We start from the raw sequence: 19,607 nt of genomic DNA on the forward strand, positions 1-19,607 counted from the left end.
AAGAGAGGCACTGGGCCTACTCAATAAAGGAATGGGAAATGGAGATTGGAAAATTTAAGATGATAATACACATTAGATAGAGTAGAAAAAAAGGGGGAGTCAGAGGATGGAGAGATGGCTTAGCAGTTAAGAGCACTATTGCTTCTTGCAGAGGACCCAAACGCAGTCCCCAGCACCCAGGTCAGGCAGCTCATAGTCACCTATCGTCCTCCCCACCCCCATAACTAAAAACAAAAACAAAACAAACAAACAAAAAACCTACAGGTTTAAGAGACTAAAGAAAAGTCAATGGAGAATAATATGAGAGCTAAAGGAACCTACACATCTAAAGGAGAAGAAAAAATGAGGGTGGAAAAGCAAGCTAGAGAGCGAGCACAGGCGAAGAGGAGGAAATGTCTGCTTGTGCTGACATGGTCAGCATTCTCTCGTATTAACTTTCCTCTCACAGAACCCTTATGGGGCCTGTCTTATGCACATCACAGCTCAAGAGACTGATGTAGACACTGATAAGTGTCCTTTGACAGTTAGGAGTTAACAAAGCCAGTCTCTCAATCTTTATTAGTAATGCCTGCTATACAATCTGCCCTGTGACACCCTGAAAACGGCCTTGGACGGCAGTTTTCTACTGAAGGTGATACTAGAATACAAATCCTTCTTGCTAAATTACATTCACAGATAATGTCATGATTTGCTCTCCAACTGAAATGGTACTTTCAACGTTTTTTTTTTAATTCTATAAATTCAAAATCCTCCAAGTGTATGAGATTGTGGAGAGCTGAGCACAGAAACATGGCCTGTAGCAGTGCCTGCTGCTGGGGAAGGGCCGGCTCCAACTGGGAGCCACACCTTCCTTTCCCAGCCAGGCTGCCAGCTGCTCCAAAATCATGGCTCCATTCTTCAACTGCACTGACCCTGAAAGGTTTATGACACACAGATTTGCTCGAGTGCGTCTCATTACGGTTTTTATTTTAAAGGGCTGGGGTTTTTTGTTTTGGGGTTTTTTTTTTGTATGAATACTAGGTTTACAAGTACCTGTTCTCAAAATTTCTCTAATTGGTATTTTCCACATGGCTAATGGGTAAAAATGGATAAGCTGTGTTCAAAGCTGGAGCATGCCCTGATAATGTGTTTCTCTTTTATAAGTGAATGGCGGAAATTATCTTGTCACAGGTGTTAAACAAACACAAAACAGATGAACTCAAATACATTAACTTAGTCTTATGAAATCTAGAACTTTAGTGGCAGAACACAAGGCCCTCTTAGAGAAAAAGATGCTAGAGCCAAGTGCTGTCGCTGCCACCATCCTGGACGCACACAACCGCTATCTGTGATTATGCGGGACCTCTGCGGTTCAACATCTTTAGATACAAAAGAGACATGGGGAGAAGCAACCGGAGGTAGTACCACAGTTTTTATCTCTGCAGTTGGTACACAGGATTGGGGTGTGTGGAGAGGGAGAGCCAAGCACATTTTGTCTCTGCGGTTGGTATACAAAGTTGGGGTACATAGAGCAGGACAGAGAAGCACACTTTGTCTTTGCAGTTGGTATACAGGATTTGGGGGTGCACAGAACAGGACAGACAAGCACATTTTGTCCCAGCAGTTGGTATACAGGGTTGGGGTGTGTGGAGGGACACAGACAAGCCCTTTGAGACAATTCATGGAAATTTAGGATAAAAAATATCACTTAAGCATCCTCCTTTTCCCTGTATTTAGGAAAATGCCTGAGTGAGTATATGAACCCGTGCCCTCTGACCTCACTACCCCACAGTCGTGGAAGATGAACCGTACACGCACTGGAGGGTATTATCTGTGCTTATCTGTTTCTACGCCCGTTTTCCCACCAGACTGTGAGCTGCCCAGGGCAGATGTATCACAGCTCAGTGTCTGGTGCACTAGGTATAAAATAAACAAGCATTAAGTTAATAAGACACAGGACTCTGCTCTCAGAGCTTATAATCCAGAATACCTATAATCTCAAGAGCTAAGTTTTATCTAAACTAACACAGCTGGCGTGTGTGAACATAAAAGATCACTGTTCTATAGTCATAAAAGTAGGCTCTAAGCTTCCAGTGGGAGGGAGGTCAGAACTTTGTGGAGAGGGTTGTGGAGGGTAAGGCCTGGCTAGATACCCGGACTAGCCTTGAACTAACAAACTCCCGCTTCAGCCTCCAAAATGCTGAGGCTACAAACATGCATCACCAGGACCAGTGCGACACCTCTTCTCATACTTCCACATGTGGCCCCTTGCTGGAATCTACTCTCAGGATTTATAAACCTGATTCATCTACTCTGTGACAGCAGAAATGGCTTATGTGTTGATTCAACTCTTCCAGGCTGGCAGTGCTCACGTACAGCTTGAAATTACTCACTGAAGTAAATACCACACCGCCTCACTTCCAGGTACAGTGGAAGCAGCAGAATATAGAATCAGGGCAAGGCATAACTAGACAATGGGGCCGGTATTTCAACCAGTGTGGGAAAGATGGATTAACCAGTGTTGATGCTGCAATAAAAAAAGAAACAAATGTAGATATATATACACTATACACACACCTATATTAATATATATATACATATATATATACTTGCATATATATGGTTAGTGGCATTTAGAATCAAAGATCTGCACACTACATTTGCTCACTGCTATGATGATATCATTGTTTTAAATTTATTTTTATTAATTAATTTAACCCGATCAGTTCCCCTCCCTCCCTTCTCACCTTCCAGTCCCTCCTCCAACCTCCTCTCTTCTCCCCCCACCCCATCCACTTCTCCTTTCTCTTCAGAAAAGGCAGGCCTCCCATGTATACCAGCCATCTATGGTACATCAAGCTGCAGTGAGACTAGGCACCTCTTCTCCTATTGAGGTTGGAAGAGACAACCCAGCAGAGCTTACAATTTTCCCTGCCTACAAGTTATGCTGGGGTAAAGGTAGCACAGAAATTATGGGAGTGGCCAACCAATGAATGATCCAGCTTGAGACCCATACCATGAGAAGGAGCTCACCCCTGACACTGCTTGGACACAGAAGAAAGTGATCGACAAACTGCCAATATAGGCAGAACTGTCTTTTAAGTTTCCTGCTTCATGAAATAACCTGCTGGATACTATGGGCCAGAAGGCTAAAGATGGGTGCCTGCAATGTTACAGCAAGATGTCTTGTCAATTCTAGAGTTTTAGAAGTTGCTTACAATGGACTTCCTGTTTACTTAGGTAATAGTATATCCTTCTGGAGTCTTTGACAGAGTTGAAGAATAGATAGCTATAGTTTTCCTTAGTTATTATAAAAGATAAAGTAGATATAAATACTGTAACTGCAATTCTTGCTTGATACCTGTTTTGTTACATGAAATTTTACTATGTTAAAGTTAAAACCTTCCTTTTTATTTAGAGAGAAAAGAGGAGGTGATGTATGCTGTGAATATGTTTTACTGCCATTGGGTAATAATAAAGAAACCGCTTTCGGCCAATGGCTTAACAGAATATAGCCAGGCTGGAAGATACATACATACATACACACATGTATCATACACACATACACACACACACACACACACACACACACACAGAGAGAGAGAGAGAGAGAGAGAGAGAGAGAGAGAGAGAGAGAGAGAGAGAGAGAGAGAGAAGGTGGAGTCAGAGAGAAGCCATGTAGCTGCCACAGGAGACAGATGCCTCTGCCAGAGCCCTCTGAAACTTTGCCAGTAGGCCACGACCTCGTGGTGATGCACAGAATAATGGAGATGGGTTAGTTTAGGATGTAAGAGCTAGATAGAAACATGTATAAGCAAATAGGCCAAGCAGTGTTTTAATTAACACAGATTTCTGTATGATTATTTTGGGAGTCTGAGAGGCTGAGAATGAACAAGTGGCCTCCGCCAACAGGAAGAATTAGAAGGTTGACCCTGCTGGAGATATGTCACTGGGGACAAGCCTTAAGGTTTCAAAAGCCCACACTATTCCCAGGTGCTCTCTGTGCCTGGTGCTTAGAGACTGGATGTAAAGACTCAGTTACCACTCTTGCTCCAGTGTCATGTGTCTGTCCGCTGCCATGCCACCCGCCACGACATCTATGGACTCAGTTGCCTTGGTCATGGTGTCTCTTCATGGCAACAAAAAAGTAACTAAGACACTCTGTAAGACGTGATCTGAACAGCAGGGCTTACTGTGGTATTATAAGTTAGTTACTACAAGAATGAATATGATATAGAAGCAAGATCAGTCATGGCATGATGCTTATTCTCACCACTCCAATGCTTCTCCTGTCCCCAAAGACGTGGCTCCTCAACTGTGGATTTCTAGCCTCCTGAACTATGAACTAAATAAACCCTGGCCCTTAAAAATGATCTAGTCCTGAGTGTTCTGTTATAGCAGCAGGAAACAACTTAAGCCCAGTCATGGTACAGCTGTTTCACTTACAGCTGACTATACCTATCTCAGAGCATTGCTGTGTGGACCAATGAAAACAGTCCAGACAATTCTCTCTTCCTTCTTCCTAACTGACACCTGCAGTTTATGCTATACACAAACTGCACTAGTGAACATAAAAAAGAGGATAAGAATGCAATACTTTCAAACACAATAGGCCAAGGGGTGAAAAAGGACAAAATTGTAAAAACTATCACCAGAATATTTTAAACACCACACAAAATGATTTGGATTGAATGACTTTCATTGGCATAATTCTACAATGTAGACCTAGAGATTACAAATAAACCCAAGTAAATAATTAGCCAGTTCTTCTTTTGTATGAAGAAAACAAGACTACAGGATTATTCCAAATATGCATATATTAATGAGACTTTTCTTGGCAAAGTGAAGGCTCTGAATGTTCTCTAAAATAATGGACTCTTTTTTTAAGCCCTTCTCTGTCAGGCCAGTTTTCGATCTCTTATTGTGTGGTGGTGGCTGGCTGGTTTGTCACAGGGTCTCATCGCATACCCTGGCTGGTTTGTAACTCTCTTTGTAGACCGGGCCCCTGAGCTCACAGAGATCTGTTTGACTCTGCCTCACAAGTGCTAGGATTAGACTGTCTGTTCTCTTCAGTGGGTATTTTACCTTGTAACTCACTAGACTGTGGAATTATCCTGCCTTGACAGATAAATGAGTCATTTTCTTGAAATTTCAAAAAGAGTTGAAGTAGCTCAGTTTTAGGCAAGTAGCAAACCTCTAAAAGGGATTGAAATTTTAATTATTGTCCAAATCCAGTTCTATTTTTATATTCAAAGTTTCTCCTTCATGATTGAAAACTGAATTTAGCCACCGGTTGACATGACAAGTTGCTCTAAACCCACTTCAGTGTCTTAAAGGCCTAACTCAGAACACAATTATCAGACAAATCCTACAATAATTGTTCCATTCTGTCCCCCCCACATGGCACTGTGCCATATAATGTGGTTTTTTTTTTAATTCAGAAAAACTCAATGTCTTACTTAGAAACAGCTTGAAAAGTTGGCTCCTAGCCGATTTGTAACTGATACTAAAACTTAAATACCTTCTCAGCAAAGCTATACTAACTTCAAAATACTCTGGGATCAACCATTAAAATGTTTTTGTTTCGGTTACAACACTAATGAACACCAAATGCTGGAATGTGTTTTAATGGTCAAGTGCACCAGGGATTTTCTTAGAAGCAAAGCTATTTCAACTGCCCATGACATTCCTCAAGGCAGATTGGCCAGCGCTGATACAGATACACTTGAAAGACTTACTACTTCAGTGTGCAACCAAACATAAGAAAGTTTAATTTAAAAAGCCTGCCCAATTAGTTGTATTTTTCCTATAAAAATACCAAGCCCCCATTTTCCAAGCTGCACTTAAAAGCCCCCTTTCTTTCATTCTTTGCACAAGTAACACTACCTTCACCTTTATTTCCTCATCCCTATAAAAATGAGGTGATATCAGGAGGCCTAACTGCTCCTTCTTCCAAAATGAAATAGAAAGTACAGTTAGGGGTAGGAGAATGAATACCAGTTCATCAGAATTATCCAAAATCGCCAAGAACTATGATGGGATTTTAGGAAATAAAGTAATTGTTATCTTAAAATTGCAAAGGAGAATAAGCTATTCAGGGCATCTCTACAGGTCCACACATCTAGGAAGGAGGCTCTTAAAGGGGTGTTCGTGGGCCTTCTCAGTGCACGCCACACCTCGGCCGGAAGCCAGTGCATCCATGGAGACTCTTGATGACTCCTTTGTCTAGTCTTGCTGTGCTCTTCCTCTTCACACTAAATGGAGCCGCTTCAGCCCCTGGCCTCCCTCACATCAACGCTAGGTGAGGCAACCGCCATTGTCAACACAACCTCTGTTTCTGATCTTTCATTCTTCCCTTTACTGTTCTGTGATGGCTATTTTGATTTTGCCCTTTGGGGCCTTCAATATGGACTTTCCCAGAAGCCAAAGTGCAGAGGCTTTCTATTTTGTTTATCAATTACTAATCATTTATTTTTGCTGAGATAGTCTTCAGTTCTTGCTTGCTACTTTATTTTTTTCATTTTCTTTTTTTTTCTTTTTTTAAATTGATTTTTATTGAGCTCTACATTTTTTCTCTGCTCCCCTCCCTGCCTCTTCCTTTCCCCACTTCAATCCTCCCCCAAAGTCCCCATGCTCCCAATTTACTCAGGAGATCTTGTCTTTTTCTACTTCCCATGTAGATTAGATCTATGTAAGTCTCTCTTAGTGTCCTCACTGTTGCCTAAATTCTCTGGGATTGAGATTTGTAGGCTTGTTTTCTTTGTTTTATGTTTAAAAACCACTTAGGAGTGAGTATATATGAAAATTGTCTTTCTGTGTCTGGGTTACCTCGCTCAAAATAATGTTTTCTAGCTCCATCCATTTTCCTGCGAAATTCAAGATGTCATTATTTTTCTGCTCTTTAGTATGCCATTATGTAAATGTACCAAATTTTCCTTATCCATTCTTCAGTCGAGGGGCATTTAGGTTGTTTCCAGGTTCTGGCTATGACAAACAAGCTGCTATGTCCTTGTGGCACGACTGAGCATCCTTTGGATATATACCCAAACGTGGTATTACTGGGTCTTGAGGAAGGTTGTTTCCTGATTTTCTGAAAAATTGCACTGCTCAAAGGGTTTGGCTTTTGTTTGACTTCTGCCCTTCTTCATTTAGAGGCTCTCCCATCAGGCCTTGTTTCCACGTTTCATTCTGGTCTCAGGCACAGATTTTGAAGAATTTAAAAGATGGACCATATTAAAAATTTACAATTGCCAAGCCTGGAGACTCAGGCCTATAATCCTAGCTACACAGAAATCTGAGGCAGGAAGATAACATTCAAGGGCTTTGTAAGCACATAACACACTCAAACCTAACCTGAGCAACAAGGCAAGAGCCTATCTCAAATGTCTTCAAAAGTGGAGGTGGGAAGGGGTAAGGCTCAGGGTAGAGCCTGCCCAGTACACAGAAGGCTCCAAATTCAGCCCATAGTTTGGGAATGGGGCTAAAGACTGACTCTGCCACAAAGAAAATGCAAGCTAAACTTTAAAGAGAATTGCTTAAGTGGTCTCCATCACTGCCAAGTGAGGTAGTGACGAGCGCTGCTGCTCTCGCAGAGCCTGCCCCAGCTCTTCCACGGGAGTCGCTAAGTTGTGTGTACAGCAATGAAACCACATTTCTTTAGAAGACTGTTTTGTTTTGACACCTTAGATTTACACAGATTCCCCAATTAGTTAAAATCAATGTGGTTTATTATGCTATTATTAATACCAACAGAGACAGTAAAAGTCCTTTAAAGCAAATGTGTTATTCTATGTTAACATGGAATACACCTCGGAAAATATAAATATACACAAACCCTGCCAGTATCCACTACTGTTTTAATCATTAGCACAAAGCAGCTGCTCTCAGGCTCTTTATGTGTGGAAGGAGAAGTGAATGTGGGAGGAAGAAAGGGGGAGGACAAAGTGCTTGGGGCTGGAGATGGCTCAGGGCTTCAGTGTCCTCATGCCTTCTGCAGAGGACCTGCTGAGTTCCCACACCCAGACGGTGGCTCACAACTACCTGTACCTCAAGATCCAGGGTACCCAACACCCTCTTTTGGCCTCCACAGGCTCTTGAACACACACAGTGCATATAAACTCACACTGGCACACACGCACAACACATACAAAAAATAACCAAATCTTTTTAAAGTGCCTGTAGCTCCCTGCACACCAGTTACAGTGGAGGGGACACAGTGCCGCCCACACTGCAGCTGCTGGAGTTGACAGCACACAACTGCCACACTGGGTTCTAAACATCTCCCTGATCTTAGCATTACTTTCCTCCTTAGGCTTCCTAAAGACTTTGAGCAAACAAAGCATCAAGAAATATCCCAGAGGACACCAAAGGAGAGCTGCAAATAAGAACAAATAAACGTGAGCCTGAGTGGGTATAGTGCCAAGCTCAAACTCCAGTGCAGTTTGACATTTCGGACTTCTTTCCTGAGCCACAGAAACGAGCAAAAAGTAAAACCACTCCACGTTCTCCAACAGTGTGCTAAGGTAAAGGCATTGCTAGACTCTACATTTTCTTGTCAAAATGAATGTCAAAAGTAGCAGTCAAAAACTAATAATGTGCCTAAAAACGCCAACCCTTGCCAGGCGGTGGTGGCGCACGCCTTTAATCCCAGCACTCGGGAGGCAGAGGCAGGCGGATCTCTGTGAGTTCCAGGCCAGCCTGGTCTACAAGAGCTAGTTCCAGGACAGGAACCAAAAGCTACAGAGAAACCCTGTCTCGAAAAATCAAAAAAAAAAAAAAAAAAAAACGCCAACCCTTTTGGATCCTAACTCCCCTTCTTCCTCTGCTACTGAAAGCATATTTAAGACACCAAGAACACTTTATCAACAACTCAAAGTTCAAGCACCCAGGAGCTATATATCCCACACAAATACACACGTGGAGGCCAGAGAATAATAAGAGTCCTGCTCTATATCTCGATCTTATTCCTTTGAAATCTGATGTTTTTAAATTTATTTTTATTTATGTGTGTGCGCGTGTGTGTCTGTGTCTGTGTCTGTGTGTGTGGACATGCTATGGAGACCAGAAGAAGACACTGGATCCCTGAAGCTGGAATACAGGGAGTTGTCCAGAGTGGGTGCTGGTCCTATGGGAAGGACAGCAGCAAGTTCGCCTAACCTCTGAGCCATCTTTGCAGCTTCTATTGCATTCCTTTGGAACAGAGTTTCTCACTGAACCTGGTGTGAGGCTGGTACCTGGCAAGCCCCAGCAATTCTCTTATATCTGCCCCAACAGTACTGGAGTTAAGAGCCCACATGTGACCATATCCAGGTTTTTTACATAAGTTTGGGGATCCAAACTCATGTCCTTTGCTTCTGTGACAAGTGCCATTACTAACTGAGTCATCTCTCCAGCTCCACACTATTACATTTTAAAATAATGTCAATTTCGACTATCATCAATGTTATCATTAATATACAAATATCAAGAGGGTTTATACTAATTAGAATTAAAAAAAAGCACTCCCATAAAATGGTCTGTAAATGTCACTTCTAGAAAGAAGAGGACTGGAGTCTTCTGGTCATGGGAATTCTCTCCAGAGCTGGGTTTGCTGTAAGGGGGTGTCTGCCGTGCACAGCGGCTAAGGACACGAACTTTAGAACACGACCACCTGTTGACATCTTTATGCTCAGATCCGTTATGTACAGAAATGGCAAAAACAGTAACCGCCTCGCAGTTCTTTATAGTAATTATTGTGAGTAAAACAGATGCACAGGAAGCACCACAGAAATGCTGGTAAGTCCCTCTTCATTTGTTTTGGGACATGGTGTCACTATGTAGCAGCTGACTTCAAACTCATAATCCTTCTTCCTCAGTCTCCTGAGCACTGAGATTACAGGAGTCCATCACCAGGCCCTATGTACACAACTAATTATTTATTGTTAGAAAATATTTTAAACTACTTAAGATAATGCTTATAGACTTTTTTAAATGGTCAAATGTGTAGAGAAAACAAAACATGTTCATAAAAGGTTTACAGATAAAGTGCCATTTATCTCACTTGATCAACTGGCACACATTTATTTGGTCATTTAAATAATTATTAATAGTATCTTCCATTACTGGCACTGTGCAATGCAATGATGTCACATGACAAATGAGATCAAATCTTATTTTATCTATAAATATCTGCTGAAGATCGGTACTTTGCTGGTGCTTATATTTATAAATAATGCAATTAAAATATTATGCGTATATGTATGTATTTAACTAACTGGTATAGTCATGTGCATGCTTGCTTAAGATTGTGCCAAAGCCATTTAGTGCGATCCCAAGAAGGTGGCTGATAACTGGGAAGAGCCAGGATTTCATCACATTTCCTTCACTCGTGTCCCAGCCCAGTTCATAATGAATGAATGTGTACATGATACACTAGTGTAAGTAATACTGCCTTCTGTACCAAACTTCACTGTAACACTGCCTTCTGTGTACAAACTTCACCTAATACTGCCTTCTGTACCAAACTTTACCTAACACTGCCTTCTGTGTACAAACTTCACCTAATGCTGCCTTCTGTACCAAACTTTACCTAACACTGCCTTCTGTGTACAAACTTTACCTAATACTGCCTTCTGTACCAAATTTCACCTAATACTGCCTTCTTATACCAAGTAACTTCTTCACTCCAAGAAACACACAGAAATCCTCTTCAGCAGTTTGCCTCTTTCCTCGTAGGAAAATCTACAGCTGCTCGGGCCTCTTCGCTATGTGAACATCACCTCCACACCATCACACATGTACCTTCCTTTGAATATGGCCAGTTCAATCTGCCTACACTCTCTACCTTAAATGACTTAAGTATAGCACACAAAACTTCAGTCAGTACAAATAAATAACAAAACAGGATTTCAAAGATAAATCTTATATAGGAATAAAAAGTTTTACATCTATTTTTAAAGTATACAGTAATTACCAAAATGACTGTCTTCCTCTTTAGCGCTAAGCAGCTGGATAGTCTTAAATTTAAATATTTAAGAAATGAGATAATTCATTCCTAGGAAAAGACTCAGCCTTCCAGCCTCTCCATTCCTCGATGGCAAATCCCCTGGGGGAAAATCAGCTGCATCTGTTTGTCTTTGAATTGACTTTTCTTAATTTTCTTTTGTGGTAAAATACACATAAACTGTATTCTCTTAACCCTTTTTAATTTTAGCCATTTGGAGCACATCCACATTGTTATACGAAAGCTCTAGGATTTTTGTCTTGAGAAACTGAAACTCTATACCATCAAACCTCTCTCCATCATCTTCCTCCTGGACCCTGTCAACCACCATTCTCCTGTCTGTCTTCCTGAGTTTGAATCAGACAGCAAATGCATACAGTATCTGACTTTAAAGACTGATAGTTCACTTAGTAAATACCCTGTCAACCTTCATTTATACTGCAGTACTGTCTAATTTTCTTCCATTTTAAGGCTAATGATAGTCTGTTGTAAGTATGTATTTGTTTTTCCAGCTACCAATCAAAGGCACCTTCTTTCACATAACAATTATGTTGTTATGCATATAGCTACAAATTGATTTTTAAACAACCTGTCAAAAGCTCACAGTACAAAAGAACAATTCTAGTTGGACATGGGGAGCACACACTTATATCTAGATGTCACATATTTTACATTCTTTTCTTTCTGGTTTTGGTTTTTTTGAGATAGGTTTTTCCTGTGTAGCTTTGGAGCCTGTCCTGGAACTCACACTATAGACCAGGCTGGCCTCAAACTCACAGAGATCCACCTGCCTCTGCCTCCTGAGTGCTGCTGCCCAGCTTTATATTTTTGTCTTGATTATAAACTGTGTTTCTTATATTTTCTTGTCAATCCATTTTATTCTAGTTCAATTATATTTCTGGTTACTATTCAGACTAGCACTATAAGTTTTTCTCTTCTCTAACTGGTTACTGCTAATTATTTTAAATTGTTTTTATAATTTTAAGAAACCTTGGTTTTCATTCTTCTTAAATCAACTGGCATCAGAACACCTTTGTGACCTTTGTACCTGGCACCCTATTCGCTCACACTAAGCAGAAAGTGAGCAACCATGCAGGAAGACAGTGCCTAGAAGCGCCTCTGAGGGAGTCGGCACTTAGCTATCATCTCTAGTCTTCGTATGTGATTTCAGCCCACTAAGCCAAAAATCAACTATAACGGGAAGTAAATTCAATGGCTTAAGTAAAAGTTTATTGTCCCTCACCTAACAGTTGAAGGGTACTAGATGGCGTGAGGTGAGCACAGCACTGTGCTCAAACGAGCAGACTCCAGTTGGCTCCGCCTTCTTCATCACGTAGTGCCCATCTCCGGAACAAAAGCTGACGCTTCAGTTCTGGACATTTCTCAACCAAACAGAACAGGGGGAAAAAAGACATCTAGGAAAAATGGGTTTCCTTAAAGAAAATGACCCCCAAAACTGTCCCCATCTCCGCCTTTTACATCCTGATGACCCAAACCTATACAGCCAGTCCATCTACCTGCATCCACCTGACAAACAGTGCAGGGTGGTCATGAGCACAGGCCGACTGGGATTCTATTTCCCCAAAGAAGAAAGGCAGCCTCTGTCCCGGGTGACTATTACAAGTCCTGCTTCAGAAGCAGAGAACAGTCATCTGCCTGAGGACACACAGCCAATCAGGACACCACTCCACTTTCTATCTCTGGATCTTATGCTAAAGGACAATAGGAAGAGAGGGAGAGAGAGAGAGAGAGAGAGAGAGAGAGAGAGAGAGAGAGAGAGAGAGAGAGAGAGAGAGAGAGAATTGATGTCAGATACTATGCTGCCAATTGTGGCATAACTGGACTGGTCCTGAGCCTGCAGATCAGCATGTCTCAGTACTGCTAATTACAGAACTTACTTCCTCTAGGTGGAAGGGACCCTTGGTACTTCTCTCTCTCATTCCATGGGGAAATAAAATCCCAAAGGCTGAGTTACACAAGAAAAGACTTGTAAGAGAACCTGGGACCCTAGCCCTCCAGTGATCCTTCCAAAATGTCTTCTACTACTAAAGTCCAACTTGCTACAATCACAGTCACTCCCAGAAGTTACATGGGTACAATGGCATTTTTTTCTTTTTTACAAATGTGTGGTGGTTTAAATGAAAAATATCCTCCATAAGTCTGGGTATTTGAACACTTAGGCCCCAATTAGTGGTGCTATTTGGAGAGGTTTAGGAGCTGCAGCTGTGCTGGAAGAAGGAAGTGACTGGGGTGGGTTCCGTGATTATACAGCCTCACCCTATTTCCAGTTCTCTCTCTGCTTCATCCTTGTGATTGGGGATGTAAGCTCTCAGGTGTTGTGGAATATTTGTTTACACACTGTGATTGAGATGAATGTCCAATAGCTAGGCAGGTGAGAACAGGTGGACTTCTGGGCAGAGAGAGGAAGTGAGAGGGAGGAATCTAGGCAGAAAAGACACAGAACAAAGCAGACATGCTATACTGAGGAAAGGTAAAAGCCACACGACAGAATGTAGATTATTAGAAGCAGGTTAATTTGAATTATAAGAGTTAGTTGAGGACAAGCCTAAGCTAAAGGCCAAGTTTTCATAATTAATAAGAGTTGGGACATAAATGCGGCTCCAGGGCTGGTAGCTGCCAGCATGAGACTATGCTCACGCAGAACCGAGGGGTGGGGTAGGAAGGCAGCAACCAGTGCCACTCTGCAGCAATAGCCTAGCAGCAGAGGATTTGTCTCTGGTGGTCAGAAAGTGCTCCAAGTGCACAAGTGCAGGCACATAAAATGCCAGGTCCAGACTGAGAACACCTCTGAACAGATATAGGATGCTTAAAAACATGCTTAGATGCTGAGGAATAGAAAATGGGTACAGTCAGTCATGGAAAAATAATAAATAGTTTAAGAATAATAAAGTGAAGTCTTTAAAGAGAGAGTAAACTAATATAAAAGGAATAAGCCATGTAAGGATGGGGAATACCTTAACACAGGACTCCTGGATCCTGTATGTTGCCTTGTTGACTTTCAATTTTTAAAAGGCTAATAAAAATGACAGCTGCTGAGAGATACTGGATTGTGGGGAGGGGGGGAACTACGGAATTAAACCAACCTACATATTTTAAGGATGTCTTAACTTTAGAACAGAAATCAGAAAATATTTTTTCTATGTTGAGGAAGAGATTATGCTTTGGATCTCTTCAAAATTAATGAAAATCAGATATGATCAGGGGAGACCTTCTGAAAAATCTAAGCTACAGACATGAAGGAAAAAAACTACAAAAAAAAAAAAAAAACAACCCTACAAGACAGTGACATATATGCTGATCCCTCAACATGGGGGCAGCTCTGAGACTGGATGAGACAGAATAAATCTTGTTGGCTACAGAGTTCTCCTGACTTATTACATGCCATCCTTTCATATGGCATGGATACAGTGTTGCAGAATATTTGTTTATTTATGCAAAGATGTAATACATTTGGTTAACTATGTAAAGATGTGTTGCTGTATTACCTTGCCTGGCTAAGGCACCGGTTGGTTTAACAAAAAGTTAAATGGCCAATAGTGAGGGAAGAGGACTAGGCAGGACTTCCAAGCAGGGAGAGTAAGTAGGAGGAGGAATTTAGGCTTGGGAAAGAAAAAGAGACCAGGGAGATAACAGAGGCCAGACAGACAGGAGCAAGAAGAAATAAAAGTAAAAAGCCCTGAGGCAAGAAGCAGATGAATAGAAACAGGTTAAATTAAGTAAAAGAGCTAGCAGGACAAGTCTAAGCTAAGACCAACCATTCATAATTAATAATAAGTCTCCATGTCTTTATTTGGAAGCTTGTTGGTGACCAAAAGAAAATTCCATTATAATAGAGGTTTGGTTATACAGTCCAAACAGACTTATAAAGTTGACAGATGTCTTCTACAAGCTCAATTATAAACAAAAAAAATCATCTTCGGCTGACTTGTGCACACTGCACATTCCATACATGTATTAATATATATGTTGTGTTTTGTATATATCATATGATATATATGTTAGCCTTAAAGGTTTGTGTGTTTTCAGAAAAAAAAGAACCAGAAACCAATGAAAACAAGTAATCCAGGTGATCCAGCCTCTCAGAATGCCTCTGTTGCAGTTTCCTCAAAATTCTGCAATCAGAACAACTTCAAAGCTGCTAGGTGACATGGTCCAGATAGATGCCCCAACATTGCAGAAGAACCCTGAGTGACAGTTCAGGCAGTCAGTTGTTTCTGCCATTTCTACAGTTTTGGAAGTTGTTTACTCTGCAATTCCTGTATATTCAGGTAATATTATATCCTTCTCAGATCTCTGATGGAATTGAAGGCTAGATAGTTAAGACAGACTACTCCAGTCAGGAGTAACCCTCAGATAAGTTCTACACTTTCCCATCACACCAAGACTAAACAAAAAATAATACAAGTAGCACTCCCAGAACCTGACCGTTATCTCAATCTTCTTGGGGTCCCCTAAAGATGTCATCAACCCCAGACAACAGGAAGCAGTCTAGAAAACAGAACACCCATATCCCCAAGAGGTAGGGTGGATAGTTTTGGTCATTCGGTAGGTTATGGATTTTTATCAGCATTTGGGAGGTTGGTCACAAGTTGTTACCGGTCATGGTCAGGGAGGGAACTAAGCAAAGGAGAGCAGATTCGGGGATCTCATCCTAAGGGGGTGGAGTGAAAGAGTGATGGGACAAAAGGGTAGGTTCTTGAATCTACTTTTAAACTAAAAAACAAAAAGCAGCTACTAATCCCAAATATTGGCATGGATTTTTTTGTATATTGATACAAACTTAAGGTCATTTTGCTGTAACATAAGTTTCCATTTACAATCTGATACAATCAAACTTGCAGTGAGTCGTGTCAGGTAAGTTTTCAAAGTCAAACAGAGAACACTGTAGAGAGACGGGTGTCTTTAAACACTTCAAAGACCTACAGAATATGGCATTTAAGATGTTTTAGTAACATAAGGCTTCTTATGACAGTGAGATATGTCTGCTCCTGGTTGTGCCAATTTACTTCAAAAAAAGTATGATGGGTATTGAAGAACTTACACATAGAGTTTGCTCTCATTGTGACAAAGTTAGTCACTGAGCAAGAAACTTCCCTTTCCTCAACTGCTGACAATTGCTGTCCTAACTGGATAAACAGGACACAAAAGGAGGCAACTGCCAAACTTTGCTAAGACAAGGTAGGGCAATCCTTCAAAAATTCCTGCTTCACAGAAAAGTCTTGTCAGATATTCTAGGTCCATAAGCCAAAGATGGATGCCCTAACATTTCAGAGGAACCTCAGATTGGCTGTCTAGACATCCAGATTTCTCTGTTGTTTCATAGTTTTGGAAGTTGCTTGCTCTACACTTCCTGCTTACTCAGGTAAGATATCCTTCTCAGATCTCTGATGGAGTTGAAGATTAGATGGTTATAATTACAATTTTCCTTATTACCAAATTTAGAAGAGAAATTCACAAAAGAGATGTAACATATATAAGAGAAACAGAAAAGCTTAAGTTGCTTATCTAATAAAATGCTTTAAGGAATAAAAAGATTAGGATGGTAATACAAATTATGATTGGGGCTGGAGAGATGGCTCAGAGGTTAAGAGCACTGTTTGCTCTTCCAGAGGTCCTGAGTTCAGTTCCCAGAAACCTGTAATGAAATCTGGCACCATCTTCTAGCCTGCAGGGACACATGCAGGCAGAATACTGTATACAAAATAAATAAATATTTTTTAAAAGTTATGATAAAAGTAGTTTAGGTATAACTTTGGACTCATCAAAATAGGATAAATAATAATTTATCTGAATTTGCCAAATATAAATAGACTGGACATTGTCAATGTAATCATTACTTGAGAATTGTTCTTACTGTATACAGTCTTACTTTTACTTTGTTAGAGTTAAAACCTTTTCCTTTTTATTTAGACAAGTGGGGGGAAATGTTGTGAAATATTAGTTGACACTGTGTCACTGTGATTGGTCTAATAGAGAGCTGAATGGCCAATAGCTAGGCAAAAGAGAATAGGCGGAACTTGTAGATACAGAGAAAGTGAAAGGGAGGAGTCTAGGCACAGGGATTCCACCAGCAGACTCGGAGCAAGTCAGACATGCTGTACTGAGGAAAGGTAAAAGCCGCAGGACAGAGCACAGTAGTTGGGGACAAGCCTAAACTCAAAGCTAAGCTTTCATAATTAATAAGAAGTCTTGTTATTTGGGGGCTGGCAATCTAAAGATAGTCCCACAAGAAAGCTTGCTACACTGAGGTTCCCACTCCAGCTGTCATGCCAAGCTGCTACTATGCTTCCTCATCATGGTTCTTGTCTCTATAAATTACATTCCTCTTACATAGGTTGAGTTGCTCATGACATCTTATCACAGAAAGAGACAAGTAATTAATACACAATGGTAACAGAATACTAGTTTTGAGTAGATCCTATACACTGGACACATACTGCCACTTCTGACGTTTACTGAGACTGCAAGATATGTTATCTTTGAACCAACTTTATGGAGCTAAAGAAAGAAACCTTCACAACCACAACATTGTCTCAACATGCGTATTTCTAAAATTTGGCGCTCTGCCTCACTTTCCCAGGCGTTGAGCTCGTAGGTAACAAACAACCAGCCTACTGAAAATAGTTTAATCCTAATTTTTTTCTCATTTTTATCTTCAGAATTACCAAATGATCCTATTACCAAATATGCTCCTAGAAAAACAGAACTCCTCATTCCTTTTACACCAAGAGTCAAATCATTAATAGTCTACTACGAATTATATTTGCTATCAATATACTAAGTACAAAACAAAAATCTAAGCTGGGCGATAGTGATGCACATCTTTAATACCAGTACTGGGAGGCAGAGGCAGGCAGATCTCTGAGTTTGAGGCCAGCCTGGCCTACAGTTTCCAGGACAGCCAGGGCTACACAGAGAAATACTGTCTCAAACAAACAAACAAAACAGAGATCTAAAGCCAGATGTAGGAGGCTCACACCTGAAATCCCAGAACTTAGGAAGCTGAGGCAGGGGGATCAGTCAAATTCAATGGCTGTCTATACTTTAAAAAGTGAGACCCTGTCTCAAAAAAAAAGAGAGAAAAAGAAAAGAAAAAAGAAAATACAACAAAGTCTAAGAAATGTACTAAGGTAAATGAAATGTTTAACAGATGCCAAAGTTGTCTAAATAAAACATCAATTTACCACTGCACATAATTTCTAGCAAGCTCATTTTCTACCCGGTGAGCACTACAATCCTCACCAAGATGATGCCAAAGAGCTCAGTGTTCTGTTAAAGTGCACAAAATTATGTCTCAGTCAACAACTGGCCACATATTCACATTGGTCCCATGACAACAGAGCTCAGACTTCTACTGTCTAGAGGCTCAACAGGATGCCGCAGCAGTGCCTTGTGTATGTGTGCGCTGCCGGTCATCTAGGATACAGATATGTACAGTACAGGATTCCTGAACTATGTTACAGGCTTATACATTTACTACACTATATTTTCCTCAACTTTCTGTAAAACAGGGGCTATGTACTGCCAGCAGCATGCAGCTCTATGCAGGAGTCCTGTTTGTACTCGAATTACTATCATGTTTATTTATCATGACCTTAGGAGCAAAAGCCTTTACCATGTATGTAAACATCATCCAGCCAGTTGCACATGTTATGCCATGTAGGTGTGTGCACACATTCTACAGTATCCATGCTCGAAAGGGACCTACTGATATAATTCACTGTCTGTACCACACAGCACAGATGTGATCACAGTATAAACTACATTACCAACATTTTTTTAATAATAGAAAACAAAAAAAATAACCTCCAGTAAAGAATTAATATGTAGGGCTAGGGAATATCTGTCAGCAAAATGCTTACCTTGCAAACAGAAGCACTTACGTTTGCTCCCCAGAACCCACATTTAAAAAGCTAGGTGGGGTGGCATATGCTGGTAATCCCAGGGCAGCAGAAGCAGACGGGGGTCCATGGGGCTCACTAGCCAGCCAACCCAGCCAGTTAGAGAGCTCCAGGACAGGAGAGCTCTTGCCTCAAAGGACAAAGTTGGCGGTGCTGGGAAACAACACTGGATGCTGTCCTCTGCAGCTGCACACACTGCACACGTACATGTCCACATACCCACACACACACACGCACACAATGAATGAACATAATAGCTAAGTTTTATAGTGCGGATATCCAATTTAGTTCAAAAGAACTATTAACATCTATGTTAAGGACAGAAATGTAACACAAATAAAAAATTAAAAGATAAACAGCCACTTTTAAATTTGAAATTACCTCTTTTTCAATGATGCAGTTGTGACAGCTGGCATACAAATCACTATACATAATTCAACAACCAAAATGGGCATTCATCCTCAGAAATCTACAAAAGAAAAGTACAACTTAAATTTAGTTTGTAAACAATTACTGAAACCCACAACTAACATCTGGAACACTCAGACCATACCGGAGAACTTACTGTCAGATGGTATAAAATAGTTACACAATGAACACAAGGCAAAAATAATAATAATGTGCCACATATACTGCATGCATTATTTCCATCCTAAAAACAATTCTGCAAAGTCAATAATATAATCTACTTTGCAACTGAAAAAGAAAATCCAAAGTTGGTCAGC

General features: G+C 40.8%; 1 protein-coding gene across 5 annotated transcripts in view; it reads right to left on the reverse strand.

The window, feature by feature from the left end:
- Positions 1-19,607, reverse strand: part of Disp1 (dispatched RND transporter family member 1) — a 145,446-nt gene that overhangs the window by 109,432 nt on the left and 16,407 nt on the right. For 4 of the 5 annotated variants that reach the window (XM_075989375.1, XM_075989370.1, XM_075989376.1 and 1 more), the window contains exon 2: positions 19,264-19,351. Coding sequence is in view for 1 of the 5 variants with exons in the window: in XM_075989370.1 (XP_075845485.1) it covers positions 19,264-19,337 (74 nt within the window). In the remaining 4 variants the exon portion in view is untranslated. Of the gene's footprint in view, positions 1-2,372; positions 2,507-19,263; positions 19,352-19,607 lie in introns of all 5 variants that reach the window. The other variant, XM_075989373.1, reaches the window with a different exon arrangement.

The sequence above is a fragment of the Microtus pennsylvanicus genome, chromosome 10 (assembly GCF_037038515.1).
Source record: "Microtus pennsylvanicus isolate mMicPen1 chromosome 10, mMicPen1.hap1, whole genome shotgun sequence".
Taxonomy (NCBI): Eukaryota; Metazoa; Chordata; class Mammalia; order Rodentia; family Cricetidae; genus Microtus; species Microtus pennsylvanicus.